At 41.2% G+C, this 18,704-nt stretch overlaps 1 protein-coding gene across 8 annotated transcripts in view; it reads left to right on the forward strand.

Annotated features, from left to right (window-relative positions):
• The first annotated feature begins 268 nt into the window (after window positions 1-268).
• APC (APC regulator of WNT signaling pathway) overlaps window positions 269-18,704 on the forward strand; it is a 144,452-nt gene continuing 126,016 nt past the window's right edge. For 5 of the 8 annotated variants that reach the window (XM_055298377.2, XM_055298382.2, XM_063612904.1 and 2 more), the window contains exon 1: window positions 269-647. In XM_055298377.2, coding sequence (XP_055154352.1) covers window positions 483-647 — 165 coding nt within the window. In that variant the 5' untranslated portion in view covers window positions 269-482. The remainder of the gene's footprint in view (window positions 648-18,704) is intronic. The other 3 variants (XM_063612906.1, XM_055298387.2, XM_063612910.1) reach the window with 1 other exon arrangement.

The following is an 18,704-nucleotide window of genomic DNA, read 5'->3' on the forward strand; positions in this document are numbered from 1 at the left end:
TAGCAAAGAGTGAGCACTCGATAGATGTTTGCAGAATAATAATGGACTAGTGTGTGCACAAGGATCTATTAACTGGGCTGCAGCACAATTCAGATAAGGCCAGTAAGTACTACGACTGAGACTCGGCTGCCTAGGAAGCAATGGCTCACGGGACAGAAAAGCGACGCAGTGCCCGGCAAGCGGAGCGCAGCACCCATTGCGCCTGCGCATAACAGGCTCTAGTGTCTGGGCTGTGGGAAGCCTGCAACACCTCTCACGCATGCGCATTGTAGTCTTCCTACCTCCCACAAGATGGCGGAGGGCAAGTAGCAAGGGGGCGGGGTGTGGCCGCCGGAAGCCTGGCTGCTGCTGGGGGAGATCTGCGGGCTAAGCCCCGGGAGCAGTGGACCGAGGTTGGCTCGATGCTGTTCCCGGGAACTGCTGTTGGGTGTTGGTGAGGAAGGTGAGGCACGCAGTTGCCTTCTCGGGCCCCGGCGCCCCCTATGTACGCCTGCCTGGGCTCGGGTCCGGTCGCCGCATTGCCCGCTTCTGTACCACCCTCAACTCTCGGGTCCTGGAGCACCGACGGCAGCAGGAGCTGCGTCCGGCAGGAGACGAAGAGCCCAGGCGGCGCTCGTACTTCTGGCCACTGGGCGAGTGTCTGGCAGGTGAGTGAGGCTGCAAGCATTGATGTCTCCTCCCGCGGCAAAGCTTTCTTGGCTTTGCCCCGCCGCTGCTCGGGACCCTACGGTGCTCGGCCAGACTCTGTGGCTCTCCTCTCTCCATGTCCCACTCTCTCCCCTCCCCGCACTCCCCATTCAGGCCTCCACTTGGACCCTGGCTTTGCAGGTCCTCCATTCTCACGCATTGGATGGGGGTCGCGACGCCCGCCGTCCTCCACGTTTCCTGGCTGCTGCTGGAGCTTCGCCCCTGCAAGCGGTGCCCCATTCGCGTTAGGTGGGTGGGTCGTCCGCCCCTCCCATTTTAGTCGCTTCCCCGTCTTCCTCGTTTCGACCCTCTGGCTTCCTCTAAAAGTTTTAAACTGTCTGCCTGGGAAAATACCTGATAGCCCGGCATGTGGAGTTACAAAGAAAGGGCTGTTATCCAAAGGCCAGTGAATTTTGTTCACTTTGATGAGAGAATCAAGTCCCCAGGAGCCTTGGATGGTTTAGTTCAGAGTCTGACTCCTTGACCCACCGAGTAGAGGAATGGTGCCTGTGTTGGCAAATGATTGTTCATCTACATCATTCATTTTTTGCGGCTGTAGGAAATCTTCGGTCTCTGAACCTTTGAGGTGGGGGCGTGAGCTTTCTAGATCTAGTGAAAAAATTGGAAAGTGTTATATTCGTTTTAAAAAAGAAGACCTTATGCGGTACATATAAGACATCACTTAATGGTACAAGCAAGGATAAGTGATTTATTTTTTTATTCAGTGTTAGCTTAAATTGCCTGCTGACGTTTTAGAATTCCATGTTGTACAAGCCCTTTGTTTCTATTTAGGAAGGACTAAAATGGAGAAAAGCTTTTTAAGTTCAAAACTTCTTAAATTGCTTGTATTCTCGATTGTTGTTACTGCTTAACGCTGCTTAGGAGTACTTGATATTTTCTGTATAATTTAGGCTTGTGCCAGTCTCAGTACTCCCTCCTTTATTAGTGGAGCAAGGGTAGTCAGAATTACTGGTGTAAAAAACTGTACTAAATAACGTAGTACCTTGCCAGAGTTTGAAGAGCAAAATGTGGGATCAAAGCGGCAGTGGAGGAAGTTGCCATGGCTAATTTTTCCATCTTTCCCTGGATGGAAGGGTTGGATAATGTGTCAAGAGCCCCAGAATTGTAGAAGTGAGATTAAAAATATAAATGATAGCTTGCCCTTTGAGATTGCAAATGGGTGCACCTTTTTTATTAATATTAAATTGAGCACTATCGTTTTCTTGAAGTTATGCTAGATGTTCTCCAAAGTTATTAAGCACAGACTATGCCTGCTGTATTAGAATTGTATGCTAAAAATATTTAACGTGTGGGTTATAAATAGCCTGACAGATTTGTTTACTTTTCATTCTATCTCATAACACATAATCTATTTTTCCCTTTGCTTTGGACTTTTGACCTTTTAATGCATTTTTAAATTTTAGAGATAGAATTGTTTAGCTTAAAAGAAGGAGGAATATTTTTATATTTGCTTCTTGTATGGGTTAGTTCATTCGCTGCTCGCCTTCACTTTTCTAGAACTAGAGCCTATGTGTTTTTAGAGCTGGTTGTCTCTGAATTCTCTGCGTACAGTTTGAAGGGACAGTAGCAAAGTAGAGGTTGCTGAGCCCCAGTCAGTGGCTCACTGCTTCTGGCAAAATGATTTGAAGCTCTGTATCAAAAAATATCTGACCACAAACTCTTTAAAACCTCTCACTTCCGCAGGGTGTAGTGGCTCATGCCTATAATTCCAGCACTTTGGGAGAGGCCAAAGCAGATGGATCGCATGAGTCCAGGAGTTCGAGACCAGCCTAGGCAACATGGCAAAACCTCATCTGTACAAAAAAAAAAATACAAAATTAAGCCAGGCATGGTGATGCATGCCTGTGATTCCAGCTACTTGGCTGAAGCAGGAGGATCGTTGGAGCCCAGGATGTGGAGGTTGCAGTAAGCCAAGATTGTGCCATTGCACTCCAGTCTGGGTGACAGCGAGACCCTGTCTCCAAACAAACAAACCCTCTCACTCATCCAGTCTTATGGAATTTGGTATTTTTTCTTTTCTCTCTCTCTTTTTGTGAACCTTCTTTGTCTCACTGTTCTTCCAACCCATTACCCTAATGCTGATTTCGTTTGCCTCCCTGTGTAACCAGGATCCCATGATCATCAGCTTTTACTAAGCTCCTATTGATGGCCTAGAATGCTTCACTTTCTGTAGACTTACCTTTCCAGTCCCCAATCCTAAATAAGCCTCACTAGCTTTACCAGTTTGACCCCTGAAATTCTGAGGGACGTCAGAGACAGCTATGTGAGGATATTGGTCAGTTTTTATGCCCGTTGGTGCTCTCTGCTGGGTCTCTAGCGTTGGGTTCCTTTTCTTCTCATTTCCTCAGGTTTTTATAGCAAATAACTTAATCTTTTCCTTTGCTGAGAAAAATGTCAACCATCTGAGGTATACTTCCACTTCACTTTTTTCATCTCAATGTCATCTCTTTATTTACATAAATCTCAGAGGAAGAAATGACCTTCCTTCTTTTCAAGAGCAACCCCCTCCCTCCAGATGTGTCCATGATTATCCTTTCCCATCTTTGTTTCTCTAGAAACTGTCCATTTTCACTTCCTGTCCACCTTCTTCAGCCTCTCCCTCTCTAGCCTACATAGATGCTTGTATCTTCTGCCATATAAGTGTGTGCTGTTCAACTCTAGGAGGATGTTCTAAAGCTTGAGTCTGCTATGCCACTGTATTTCTATTCTTTTCTTTAAAGACTTATTCTTTCATCCTAGGAAGCTGCTATAGTAGGAAGAACATTGACTTTTGAGCAAGATAGAACTTTTGATCTTGGTTTTTGAAGTCTTTAAAAACCATTTTAGTAGCTGTGTAACTGTGGGTATGTTACTATTCAGATTTCATTCTGTATCTATAAAATATGTTATAGTTAGCTCACAGGGTGGTAGTTAAGGAAATTAACACCTGTTAAATGTCCATCCAAGTGTTTGGTACACTGTAGAGTTTTTACTAAATGCTTCTATCTTTTGCACTCGTACTGCCTTTACCATTTCATCACTGAAACTACTGTTTTAAAAGTTACCTGTGACCTCCAAATCACCAAATCCAATGACGTTTCCTCTCTCATCCTTGGTTTCCTTAGACCCAGGGATCCCCAACCCCCGGGCTGCAGACAGGTATCAGTCCTTGGCTTGTTTGGTGTTAGAAACTGGGCAGCACAGCAGGAGGTGAGCAGCAGGGGAGCAAGCATTACCACCTGAGCTCCACCTCCTGGCAGATCAGTGGTGGCATTAGATTCTCAAAGGAGTGCCATCCTTGTTTTGAACTGCACATGCGAGGGATCTAGGTTGCATGTTCTTTATGAGAATCTAACTAATGCCTGATGATCTGAGGTGGAACAGTTTCATCCTGAAACCATCCCCCACCCAACTCCTGTCCCATGGAAAAATTGTCTTCCACAAAACTGGTCCCTGGTGCCAAAAAGGTTGGGGACTGCTGCCTTAGATCAATTGTGAAATATACTGTCTTCTGTAGTCATAAAATGATCTAAATTCCTTGGCTTTTCTGCATTATACTTCCTGATTCTCTATTTCTCAGGAAGTTTCTTCACATTTTCTTTATATCAGTTAGGCTGCAAATGGGATTTAAAAATGAAAGGCTGGGCCATGGTATCTCACACCTGTAATCCCAGCAGTTTTGGGAGGCCCACGTGGGAGGATTGCTTGAGGGGCAGAGTTCAAGGCTGCAGTGAGCTATGATTGGGCCACTGCACTTCAGTCTGGGTGACAGAGCGAGACCCCATCTCAAAAAAAAAAAAAACCCAAAGAGATGTTTTGGCTCGTGTAATTGGCAAGTACATAGATAGAAGTGGCTTGAAGAGTGCTTTGTCATGTCATCAGGGCTAAGCTCCCATTTATCTGCTGTTCTCTCAACATTGTCCTTCTGTTTGGGCTTTAGGCTTCCCTTCTAATAAAAAAAAAATTGCCACCACTGATGTTCATATTATAGCCCCTTCATTTATTTCCAAAGAAAGAGAGAAGGCCACTTCTCCTAGCCTTTTCCCAAGAATCCTAAGCTCTAGTTTGATTAAACAAACATAGATCATGCTGCCAAACCTTAACAATATCTTTGTCCAGATGGATGGAATTATCCTAAGTGGCCTAGCCAGTGGAATGAATCTTACCTGAAAATAAAGACTGCAACACAGTATGGGGAAGGTGTGGATCCTGGGGAAGTAACCAGTGTCCTCAAGGTTCCGTATGCTTTTCAGTGTGTTCTCTTGGTGATCATATCATTTATGATATAAACCATCATTTCTGTGGGGCTGTTTCTTGGTTCTCTAACTCCCCACTTCCATTTCCTCCTATATATGTCTATCTTATATATACTACTCTAAGTTTAACTCATACTAAACTGAGTCAGTTTGATCTCTTCACCAACCCTCACCTAGTGTGTTTGTATGTGCACATATATGTTGTTTGTGAGACCGACGGGGTTTCACTCTGCCACCCAGACTGGCATGTAGTGGCATAATCACGGCTCACTGTAGCCTAGACCTCTCAGGCTCAAGCAGTCCTCCCATCTCAGCCCTTAGCTTCCTGAGTAACTAGGACTGCAGGTGTGCATCACGACACCCAGCCCTTTTTTTTTTTTTTTTTTTTTTTTTTTTTTAAGAGACCAGGGCTTGCTATATTCCCCAGGCTGGTGTCAAACTCCTGGGCTCAAGTGATCCACCTGGGATTCTCAAAGTGCTGGGACTACAGGCATGAGCCACTGTACCCAGCAGCATGTGTGTGTTTGTATTCCTCTTCCCCCGATTTCTCTTTTCTAACCACCTCTCTCTCAACCACCCAGTCTTGAAATCTTTCAGAAATCTTAGTTCTTCTCCCCCTGTCAATCACTTGTCAGATCTTGAATACATCTTGTTTAGTTAGGCCCCCAAGTTGTATAATACCCAATTAACATTGATTTAAACAGTAACTCGGGCCAGGCGCTGTGGCTCACGCCTGTAATCCCAGCATTTCGGGAGGCTGAGGCAGGCAGATGACTTGAGGTCTGAGTTTGAGACCAGCCTGGCTAACATAGTGAAACCCTGTCTCTACTGAAAATACAAAAATTAGCCGGGTGTGGTGGCAGGCGCCTGAAATCCTCACTACGCTCAGGAGGCTGAGGCAGGAGAATCACTTGAACCCAGGAGGTGGAGGTTGCAGTGAGCCGGGATCGTGCCACTGCACTCCAGCCTGGGCGACAGAGCGAGACTCCATTGCAAAAAAAAAAAGAAAAAGAAAAAAAAACAGTATCTCACATAAAAAGTCCAGAAATGAAGTATTCCATGGTTAGTCAATTTAGCTGTGCTATGATTTCATCAAGGATCCAGGTGCTTTCCTTCTTTATGCTTGGCCATCCTTAGTGTGCTTAACTTTGGGCTCAGACTTTGCCATCGTGGTTGCAGATGGCTCTGCTCCAGGCATCACATTCTCACACCGTTACCAAAGACAGGTGGGAGTTTGTTCTTTCATCTCTTAATTAGGCAACTAAACGTTTCACAGAAGCTCTCTTTCCGATGTCCATCCTGGCGTGCCCCTGCCTTAGTTACCAGGAGGCTGGGAAAATGAATATGTGGCATTTCAGTCTAGGAAGAGGGTAAGCAAATGACTGATTAGAAGGTAACAGATGGTGTCAGTGACACCATGGAGAAATTTAAATAAATAAGAATTTTCAGGTAATAGTGGCAAATTTAAAACACTGTTTACACCAAGAGTTAATATAAGCTATACATAGGATTTCGGTGTTTGTTTTCTGAGACAGAGTCTCGTTCGGTCACTCAGGCCAGAGTACAGTGGCTTGATCTCAGCTCAGTGCAACCTCTACCTCTTGGGTTCAGCAATTCTCCTGCCTCAGCCTCCCAAGTAGCTGGGATTACAGGCACCTGCCACCACACCCAGCTAATTTTTGTACTTTTAGCAGAGACAGGGTTTTGCAATGTTGGCCAGGCTGGTCTTGAACTCCTGACCTCAAGTGATCCGCCCACCTCGGCCTCCCAAAGTGCTAGGATTATAGGCATTAGCCACCATGCCGAACCTATACGTAGGATTTTGGCTGAACATTTAGAAAGTCATAGGTGACTAGTTAAAAATGAATTATTATGTAAAATTAGAATATTTCAGTGGTATATCCCAGTTTGTTTAAGACTGTGTTAAGTACATTTAAGCATATCTGTTGGAGCTACTGCAAGAAACAGGTATATTATATGTAACAACTATTGAAATAGAGTTGTGGTTCCCCTTGGGGATGGGAGATGTTTGGAAATACTATATGGGGACATTTTTGGTTGTCACAGTGACTGTGAGGTACTACTCATAATTATTAAGTAGAGGTCAGATACACTAAGTGTCCTGTGATGTTTGGAATGGTCCCACAAAACAGAATTGTCCCTTCAAAAATACCAGTAGTGCCCCTGCACATGTATACACTGAAGTTAGCAAATGCTTTGCCTTTTGAAAGAATTCAGAGATTCCTCTGTATTCTTACAAGTGACAGAAAACACAAAACTGGCTTAAACAAAAAAAGAGACTGAGTAGATCTTCTAGTAAACTTCAGCTAAGGCTTCATCCAGTGGCTCACATGGAAACATCAAGGACTTAATTTCTGTTATTCATTCTGCTCCATTATTCACCATGATTTGGTTTTATTCTTGGGCTAGCTTATCTTATGGTGGTAAATTACTGTAGTACTTTCAGACTTCATATCCTCGTTTCACATATAGTAAAATGAAAAATATTTTGTATTTGATTTTACAAGTATTTATTTAGTATCACCACTTCTGAAACCTTCCCTAAACATCTACCACGGAAAAGTTTATTATCTCTTCTATCATGCTTCAGCTTTACAATCTGTATGCCTCTGTTATATATCACACTCTGTGGGTATTATTTTTCTGTCCCATGCGTTACTCTACCTTGTCTTAATTATTGTATTCTTAATGTCTAAATGTCTGGAATACTGCCTGGCATAGTAGTGTACAATAACTGTTTATGGAATTAGTGAATGATTTTGTGCCTAATACAGAAAGGAAGAAACAGGTATATATAACAACTATTGAAATAGAGTTGTGGTTCCCCTTGGGGATGGGAGATGTTTGGAAATTTAAGAACTCCTCATTCCTTCATCAGTTATTTTTGAATCCTGAATTGTGTACATTGTACTCCTACCACTAAAGTATGTATATGATGCTCTTGCAGTTATTATAATAGAGTATGAATTCATTTGAAAGCGTTACTGAATTCTACTTGTGTTTTTGTCATTTTCTCAACAAAACCAAAACCAATTATTAATTGAACAAATATTTTTGAAGCCTGCTGTAGGCACATAGTGTGGCAACATTGGGTGGGAACAAAACAGAGCCTGTGTTGTCTGAGCTTAAATTTTAGTGGGGGACATAGTCAATAAATATTATATATATACACATACACACACAAATAACATCAGGTAGTATATAGGTCTTGAAATAGAATAAAATAGGTTCAGGGGACAGGGGATACTATTTTAGTTTGGTAAGAGAAGGGCTTTTTGAGAAGCCCTTTGTGCTGAGAGACCTGAGTGTTCATGAGTGAGGTGGCCTCTACCATTCTTGTCAAGATGTGAAATAGAATAAAATGAGGTGCCCATCATTTTTGGTTCTGGAAGAGTTTGTGTATAGTTGGAATGAATTCTTCCTTAAATATTTGTTATAACATGTCAGAGAAACCACCTGGGCTGGGAGTTTTCTTATGGAAAGTTTTTTTAAAATTTGGTATTTATTCGTACATATTTATGGGGTACATGTTGTATTTTGATACATGCATAAGATGTGGAATGATCAAGTCGGGGTATTTAGAGTACCTGTCACCTTGAGCATTTATCATTTCTTTGTGTTGGGAGGAAAGGTTTTTAGTTATTAGTTCAATGTATTGTTTTTAAGCCTATTCAAGTATTCTATCTTGTGATTTTTTTTTAATTTTTCCTCTAAGAATTCTTTTATCTAAAATTTTAAATTTACTGGCATGAAATTGTTGATAATAAATATTCTGTGGTCCTTTTAATGGCTGCAGGAAAAGATTCCCTTTTCATATCTGACGTAGATTATTTGTACCTTTTCCTTTTCCTTTATTAGTTTCACCAGAGATCAGTAGTCTTTCCAGAGAACCGTATTTTGAATTTTGCTAGTCTGTTGTATGTTTATTTTCTGTTGCATTAATTTCTGCTTCTTATTTCCTTCCCTCCTACTTTTTGGGATTCTTTTGTGAAGTTCTTGAATTTTCAGCATTTCTTGTTTTTAAATATGTTCATGAAGTTAAACATTTCCCTCTAAGCGCCATTTTAGCTAGTTCTATTACTAGTTTTGATACATAGTATTTTTTGGTACATAGTATTTTTATAATTCTCTTAAAATGTTTTCAGATTTCTATTATGATTTATACTTTGACTTTTGGATGATTTGGAAGTATTACATTTTTATTTCTAAACATATGGAGATTTTCTAGTTATTTTATTTGTTTTTAATTTGTAAAATTGCAGTGTAATCCAAGAACATATTCTGTTTCAAGGGCCTGTTATTTCAGACTTAAAATTTGAGATCTGTATATGGCCCAGTATATTGTCTTTTTTTTCGTCTCCATTTATTGAGTGCAGGTCTCTGTATTTTTCTTATTAGGTCATATTTGTTAATCCTGCATTTCAAATCTTAAGTATCATAGGTGATCTTTTGTTTGCTCATCAATTACTAAAAGCGTATGTTAAGACACTCCATTATGATTGTGGATTTGAGTATTTCTCGTGTAGTTCTCTAATCTTTTATAAATTTGAGGCTATGCTATTAGATGCATAGAAATGTGTAATAGCTATGTCTTCGCAGTGACTCAACATTATCAAGTTTTCCTCTTTTATTCTGGTAGTACTTTCACATTAAAGTCTAGTTTGAGATCAATATAACAACGCTAGCTTTCTCTTTATTATTGTTTGATCTTCTTTTACTAGTTATTCTAGAAATTGCTATCTATCTTATAAAATCTAATGTTAATCCATACCTTTTTCCTCTTCTCAGATGATGCACTTTAATTCTACTTACTTGCAGCCCTTCTCATATAGTTATTTTTGTTTGTTTGTTGTTGTTGTTGTTTTGAGACAGGGTCTCGCTTGTTGCCCAGGCTGGAGTGCAGTAGCGTGATCTTGGCTCACTGCAACCTCTGCCTCCCAGGTTAAAGCAATTCTCGTGCCTCAGCCTCCTGAGTAGCTGGAATTACTGGCATGTGGCCACCACACCTGCCTAATCTTTTTGTACTTTGAGTAGATAGGAGATTTCACCATGTTGGCTAGGCTGGTCTCGAAGTCCTGGCCTCCCAGAATGCTGGGATTACAGGTATGAGCCACTGTGCCCAGCCCCTACTCATACAGTTTTGTTGTGCATTTTAATTCATTCTTACTTTTTCTCTTTCTTCCTCATTATTGTTGTTACTGTTTTATACTGCCGATATTTTATATAAGTTAATGCATGTCTTTACGATCTGTTTACTTTTCCTATGATCTTGCACTTAAGATTGCTTTCTTTGATTTTGAAGGATCTGAAACACACCCTTTAGAATGTCCTTTAGTCTGCTTGAAAATGTCTTTATTTTATCTCAGTCTTAAAGGATATTTTTGCTAGGTACAGAATTCTAGGTTAGCAGTTACTCTCTTTTAGCACATTCTACATTGGTGGTTACTTTACTTCAGCACATTTCATTGTTGTTGAGACCTCAACTCTTTGTGTCTCACCCTTTAAGATAATGTGATTTTGTTTGGCTGCTTTTAAGATTTTTATCTTTGGCTTTGGCTTTCTGTTTTACTATGCTGTGATTAGGCATCGGATTCTTTGGGCTCTGTGAATATGTGGATTGGTGTCTTATCAGTCCTGGAAATTTCTTAGCCATAATTTTTTCAAATATTGTCTTTGCTTTATATTAACTCTCCTGTCATTTTGGGACTAGTTTAGTATGTTAGGCCTTCTTATCCTGTCTTTTACCTTTTTCCTTTTTCGTTTTTTTTTTTTTTTTTTTTTTTTTTTTTGCTTCTTTTTGACCCCAAGGTATGGTTCTGGATATTGCTTCAGACTTATCTTCAAAGTTCACATTTTTTTTCACCTATGCCTAATCTGTTATTAACTCATTCAGTAAATACCTAATTTAGGTTATTTTTTAGTGTAGAATTTTTATTTGGTTCTGTTCAAATCTGTCACTTTTTATAGTTTTCAATTTTAAGCAAAAATATTTAAGTGTGGCCTTTATCCCGTTGCATGTAGTAAGCATAGTTATTTTTCAGTTTGTGTCTGATAATTCCAATGTTGGGAAGTCTCTATGAAGCTGATTCAGTTGTGTTGTAGAAATAAATTGATGTATATAATATAAGATGAAGTTAATCTTTCTCTAAAGAAGATTTTCATTTGCTATCACCAAGTACCTGGGGGTGTGAGAACGTCTTAATCAAATTTCAAATCTTTAACTTTCCTGGGCCACCTAGATGACTTGAAACTGACTTCAGTCCATGGTTTCCTTCTGGTTCCTTCTTTATTTCTAGGTTGCAGCCCTTTAGAGTCTCAGCCCGAAGCCAATGCTGTTTTCACTGCAGTCCTCACCCTTGGTGGGTCTCAGACTCTGGCTTTGGTCCCCTGTGCCTGCAATGCAGGCAACAAACAACAAAGCTCAGCCTCTTAAATGCTTCTTTTTTGGCAAACTCACAAAAGGCAAAAGCTGCGGTCACCTTTCTGGGTTCCTGACTTCCAGTGGATTTGAGCTTGTTATTTATTCCTCATTATTTTGCTGGTTATTTGGTGCTGTTAAGATCATTTTACTATCTTATCTGGCTTTTTAAATTGTCTTTGTAAGGATACTTGGTCTGAATAACCTGGTCTGCTGCTTCTACGAGTGTAAGTCCAAATATTTCTTTGACTAACTTGTTCAGAAACACTTGAAATTTCTACATTAGCCGTTCCTTTGTGTTAGGGCTCCTTTGATGGTACAAATGAGATACCTGGAAAAGGTAGACTTTAAGCTATGGTTGCCTTTTAATTCTTTAAAAGTTAGTTAGGTTGGTTCCTAGTACTTTGCAAAGCCCTAAGGGAAGGAGACAGAGGATATTTTGTATGACCGGAGAAGCAAAAAATACTTGTATGTGAGTAGTGCCTTAGGGTAGGAATTATGTAAGCAAATAGAATGTAATGTGAACATTTTTGAAGTGAGGCTGTATGGAGGAGGGAGAAGGTACTAAACTGAGGAGGCAATGCAGACAAATTTGTCTTTTAGTATTTTTGTTGGAAGTGGGTTCATTTTCTTTCTTTCCTTCTTTACTACTTCTTTCTTTTCTTTCTTTGGACAGAGTCTCGCTCTGTCGCCCAGGCCGGAGTGCAGTGGCACAATCTTGGCTCACTGCAACCTCTGCTTCCTAGGTTCAAGCAATTCTCCTGCCTCAGCCCTCCAAGTAGCTGGGATTACAGGTGTGCACCACCACGCCCAGCTAATTTTTTTTTTTTTAATTTTTAGTAGAGGTGGGGTTTTACCATGTTGGCCAGGCTTGTCTCGAACTCCTGACCTCAGATGATCCACCCACCTTGGCCTCCCAGAGTGCTGGGATTACAGGTGTGAGCCACTGCACCCAGCCTCATTTTCAATAATAATTCTTTTTTTTTTTTTTTTTGAGACGGAGTCTTACTGTGTCGCCCAGGCTGGAGTGGCATGATCTCCACTCACTGCAACCTCTGCCTCCCAGGTTCAGGCGATTCTACTGCCTCAGCCTCCTGAGTAGCTGGGACGACAGGTGCGTGCCATCACACCCGGCTAATTTTTGTATTTTTAGTAGAGATGGAGTTTCAGTTGTTGGCCAGGCTGGTCTTGAACTCCTGAATTCCTGACCTTAGGTGATCCTCCCACCTCGGCCTCCCAAAGTTCTGGGATTACAGTTGTGAGCCACTGCACCCAGCCAATTTTCAATAAAAATTCTGACAAATCTCTCTATGCCATGTAGGTGTCATGATTTTTATTTTTTATTTAATTTAAACTTTTTTTACATCTCAAGGACAAAATACGATTTCAAAAATCTTACCCACATCTATTTAAAATGTAGGTACAATTTGCATTTGAATTCTGAGATTAAATCTATTAAATATGGAAGCCAAACAGATATGTTAGAAATTCTTCTAGGCAAACTAAGCTATGGTAGTCTACATAAATTGGCGTTCTTCTGTGATGGAGGAGTGTTAAAAATTTAGTATAACATACCAATGTATTTTGCCTTTATAGATAGTTGATTTGATATTAGTCACAGCCATTAATGTGAAATGTCATCCATTTCTTTGTGATTAAATTGATGTGTCTATAAAGAACAAAACCAGCTCTCTTGTGTGAAAACCTAGAATTCTTATTTGTTTACTGTTTTCTTGATTATTTTTTTCTCTTTGCTAGAAAAAAATACTAAGTTGAAGATTCCTGTTATAGTTCCTTCTCTTCCCTGCTATGTTAGATTCAAATAGCTTTTTGTTTTAGATTTGCTCACTTGCCTTTAAAAAACTGAAGGATAAAATGAGGTGGACAGAGAATTTTAGAACTGGAAGAGACCCTAAATATCATTAACTCTCTCATGCGCCCTCCCAACCTACCCATCTCCTATTTTAAACACGCGAAAACAGAGGCCCAAGGAAGATAGGTGACTTGACTTGCCTAAAAATATGAGGGAATTTCTCTCCAGTAGCTTTTATATTCTCCGTGAAGTAGGTCGTCAGCAAAGAGTGGCATAGGTAGAAAAATAGGTCTGTTACAGATGTGAGGAGACAAAAAAGACACTTATAGTGTGGGAAGGCAAACTTTCCAGGAAACATAGTAGCCCTGCTAGGCAGTGTTGGCTATCCTTTTATGTTTATAGTTGTGAATTTAAAGTGAAACCAGCTAGCCTTGTTAGCTGATTTTCTCCTTTTCCTCTATAATAAGCTGCTCTGGTACAGGCACGTAAAAGTGGAATGGATCAGTTCAGCTAGATTTGGGATTTTACCAGGTAATAGAGGGAGAGAAGAGTAAGGGGTTTGAGAGTTTGAAAGAGACTGGTTATTGTTGAATCTAAAGAGAACAGTAAAGATGAAAGTAACAGATGGTGAAAAATGATGAGAGCATTTTTGATTGGATTGGAGAACACAGTAAGTAAGGTGAGGGAATGTTGAATTTGGAGATAGTACAGTGAACTAGAGGGGCAGGAGATACATTTTAAAGACAGGAAATTTGGGGCTGGGTGCCGTGGTTCATGCCTGTAATCCCAGCACTTTGGGAGGCCAAGGTGGGTGGATCACTTGAGGTCAGGAGTTTGAGAACAGCCTGGCCAACATGGTGAAACTCCATCTCTACTAAAAATACAAAAATTAGCCAGGCATGGTGGTGTGTGCCTGTAATTCCAGCTACTCGAGAGGCTGAGGCACGAGAATCGCTTGAACCCAGAAGACAGAGATTGTAGTGAGCAGAGATTGCGCCACTACACTCCAGCCTTGGCAACAGTGAGACTCCACCTCAAAAAATAAAAATAAAATAAAAAAATAAAGACTGAAAATGTGATTTTTGAGATTTTTGGTTAAGAATTTGGAGATGATGCAGTTATTGATGATGACAAGGTCCTGCGTGGATCATGGAAGTGGGTATTTGGAGGTGAAGAAGTTAAGGAGCTAAGAAGCCAGAGTGTTAGGTGGGTAATCCACATAGACTTGGAAGTCATTGAGAGTGACGGTGGGGCTAAGAGTGGAGAAGAGTGCTGGAGGCAATAGAGGGTACACAGTTGGGTATCATGTCAGAAGATCTTGGGTGTTTAAGAAAGGAGGAGAAATGGTTTGGAAGTGATAATTGGATGCAAGGAGCATATCTTTTGCCTCCCTCTAGACCAGGCTTGTCCAATCTTTTGGCTTCCCTGGGCCTTGTTGGCAAAAGAATTGTCTTGGGCCACACATAAAATACACTAACACTAACAATAGCTGATGAGCTTGAAAAAAAATCTCAGGAAAAAAAAAATCTCATAATGTTTTAAGAAAGTTTACGAATTTGTGTTGGGCTGCATTCAAAGCCATCCTGGGCCATGCAGCCTTGGGGACAAATTTGCTCTAGACCCTTCAGTATCCTATTCCTGTCTCCTGGCCTAAAGTACATAGGATGTGAGAGAAAAAAAGACCCCCCATTGAGAAAGCTGCACAGAAAGTGGTGTCATCTGATTTCAGCTAAGATAAATCGGTGAAGACGACATTTATTGAAGAGTTTGAAGTTACAGGGGAGGTAGTTGATTCATTTATTGTACATTCAACTACTGTATTTTAGTACAGTAGTACTAAAGTAATACACTGTTTGGTTTTGTGAGTTACATAAATTTCCGTGCTATTATGGCATTTTAAATACTGTGTGTTTCAGAAAAACTCTAAACCTTTGTTTTTTCCTCTGCTCTTGCACCACCACCACAATCACTAACATAGTAAAAGACATCTGTGTCTCATCTTGGGAAATTTACCAATTAAATGAATTAAAAAAAGACACCTGTGACCAAAGACATGGGGCTTTTTCCCCACACACCAACAGTGGATGCCAGTTGGGTGTCCTCCAGTTCAGTTCCCACACTGTCTATCCAGAAATACCATCAGATCCCATAGGTTGAGGGCTCAGGCCCCAAGACCACCCCCTCCTTCCCCCCAGTCCCAAGTCCTAGCCTCTGGAACTTCTGACTGGCTTAAAGTTGGGTTTCCCACTACCCCCTCTTTGGAGTCGATTAATTTGCTGGAGTATCTCACAGAACTTAGGGAAACACTTGCTTATATTTACTGGTTTACTATAAAGGATATTACAGGGGATGCAGATGAAGAGATGCACAGAGTGAGATACAGGGGCAGGGGCGCGGAGCTTCCATGCCTTCTCTGGGTGTACCAACCTCCAGGAACCTCCACATGTTCAGCTATATGGAAGCTGTCTGAACCCTGTCCTCTTGGCTTTTTATGGAGGCCTCATCGCATAGGTATGATTGACAACCATGTAGAAATGTGATTGGACAAAAAGTGCATGATCTAAGCCCAGCAAGGCCTGTCTTCTGACTTTTCTTGGCCTCTCTATGTGGCATTTCTTCTTTGATATGGGGACAGGACCCTCTCTGGAATGAGGGTTTTTGACCCAAAACCAGATTAGAGTCATGCTTTGGGCAGGTGAAAGGAGGACAGGAGAAGGTTAGAGAGAGAGATTCTGTTCCTGAGGCCTGAAGTGCCTCAACATTATTTAAAAAAAAAAAAAAAAAAAAAAAAGGACTATAATAAGCATTATGGGAGTGAAGAGCCAGGAACTGGCTGGGTGCGGTGGCTCACGCATATAATCCCAGCACTTTGGGAGGCTGAAGTGGACTGATCACTTGAGCTCAGGAGTTTGAGACCAGCCTGGGCAACGTGGAGAGGCCCTGCCTCTACAAAAAATAAAAAAATTAGTTGGGCATGGTGGTGCAGCCTTGTGGTCCCAGCTACTCAGAAGGCTGAGATGGGAGAATTGCTTGAGCCTGTGAGGCGGAGGTTGCAGTGAGCCAAGATTACGCCACTGCACTCTAGCCTGGGGTGACAGAGTCAGACCCCATCTCAAAAAAAAAAAAAAAAGATCCAGGAACTGTGGATGAAAACATATATATATATTTCACACTGTGCTAAACCTGTTGTGATATTCAGGCTTTCTTTTGTGGGAGGGGAAAACATGAAGAGAATAGTAGCTGAAAAATTTAAACATCTGTCATGGTCCCATAGGAATAATGTGTTGACTGGAATGATGATGTCCCACCCCTGCCCACAAAAAACCTTTTAATTTATATGCTGTATTGACTGCCATTACTACCATGTGTAACATTGAATAATGCCATTTCTAGAGGAAAATGAATTCACAGTTTGAAATTGGGATGTCAGGAATATTTCATCTCCTTTTGTTGTTCTGGTGAAAGAGTTTTCCTCCTTACCTTACCATTACTGCCCCCACCGCTACTCTTTGCTAAACAATTAAAGTGGGAATTCCATGCTTCTAAGCTACTGGGAGGGCTTTAATTTTGTGGGGGTCCAGGGTTTAATGATTAGAAATGAGAACAGAATTCAGATGAAAAAAAGAGCAGAGTTTCAGGAAGTCAGAGGATAAGGAGCTATCTGCGGAATAGTCTGATCTTTTAACGGCTCCCTTTCCCTAATCCTGAAGCAAGCACAAAATATTTTTAGAGCTTTATGATCTCTTATTGTTAGTAAAGATGAAAAAATGAATCAGAAGTGAGCAGGCTATCCTATGCTTGTTACTTTTTCACATGTATTTTTAACAGTATACATACTCTTCATCCACTCAACAAATAATTAATTGCTGCTAGATACCTGGGACAGTGCTTGTGTAGTTATGAAGAAGAAAAAGCTTGTTGTTCAGGAGCTCATAGTCTAATGGAGAGAAATAGATATTAGTTGAGTTCGTACTTTGGGAACATGGAGAAAAAAGCACCTGGCTGCTTAGGATAGGTATAGACACCTTCACAGAATTGGGCCTTGAAGTATGAGAGGTAGTTCATTCATATTCTGCAGCTATTTGGGTACCTACTTTGGACCAGGCACAATACTAGAATACATTTGAGAATACAATTATGACATACAAGAGTCTTGTCCTCAAACAGCTTTTAGTGAGAAAGACCAATATATACGTAATCCCAAGTGTGTGATAAATGAGATAGCTGGTAAGCACAGGGATCTATGGAAACATTGGGGTGGGGGTAGGGGCAGATCTAACTCTGGAAGGAGGACTTAGGGAAGGCTTTTGGGAGAGGTCATCTGAATTGGGTCCTGTAAAATGGGTCCACATTAGCTAGGTGAGAAAGCAGAGGTAAGAAGCTTCCAGTAAATGAAATGGTATAGTGATTTGGTGGTGACTGCACAGAATTCCAAATGGTTGGAGTGTAGCTAGAGTAGGTGAGTGGCGGTGGGTAAGGATGGAGGAGTGTGAAGGGCCAAGGCCATAAAGACCTTACATTTAGTGCTAATGAGCTTAGACTTTTACTTTATCACCGTTTGGGTGCTTCGAAAGGTAGAAAATACTAATCTTGAAGGGTCTTTCTAACAGCTGGCAATTACAGATTTTTTTTTTTTATTTTATTTTTTTTGAGACAGTCTTGCCGTGTCACCCCAGGCTGAAGTGCAGTGGCATGGTCTTGGCTCAACGTAACCTCTGCCTCCCGGATTCAAGCCATTCTCATGCCCTAGCCTCCCGAGTTACAGACATGCGCCACCACACCCAGCTAATTTGTATTTTTAGTAGAGACAGAGTTTCACCATGTTTGCCAGGCTGTTCTCAAACTCCTGACCTCAGGTGGTCCACCTGCCTTGGTACCCGAAAGTGCTGGGATTACAGGCATGAGCCACTGTACCCAACCAGATTATTTTTGATAAGTATAACTTACAGCAATTTTTTTAAAGGTATTCCAGGCAATTGTTAAAGATTTAAACAGTAAGAGAGTGCCGCTCAGTTCTGTTCCCCAGAGGAAGTCACTGTTGTTTCTTGAGTATTCAAGCAGCGTATTCTTAATACCAGAATAGTGTTAGAAACAAAACAGTTTCAAAAGGAGAAGGAGGGGCTGGGCATGGTGGCTCACGCCTGTAATCCCAGCAGTTTGGGAGGCTGAGGTGGGTGGATCCCTTGAGTCCAGGAGTTTGAGACCAGCCTGGGCAACATGGTGAAACCCCGTCTCTACAAAAACATACAAAAAAAAAAAAAAATAGCTGGGCTTGGTAGTGCAGGCCTGTAGTCCCAGGTACTCAGGAGGCTGAGTTGGGAGGATCACCTGAGCCCAGGAGGTTGAGTCTGCAGCAAGGTGTGATCATGCCACTGCATTCCAGCCTACGTGTCAGTGAGACCCTGTCTCAAAAAAATCCAAAGCACACATATCAAAAAAATTCCTTTACTATGGAATTGCCAAGTGTTTTGTTGAGAAAATGTAAGTATTTGAATTAAATAGCAGACCT

This window comes from Symphalangus syndactylus, chromosome 11, assembly GCF_028878055.3.
Source record: "Symphalangus syndactylus isolate Jambi chromosome 11, NHGRI_mSymSyn1-v2.1_pri, whole genome shotgun sequence".
NCBI classification, from domain to species: domain Eukaryota; kingdom Metazoa; phylum Chordata; class Mammalia; order Primates; family Hylobatidae; genus Symphalangus; species Symphalangus syndactylus.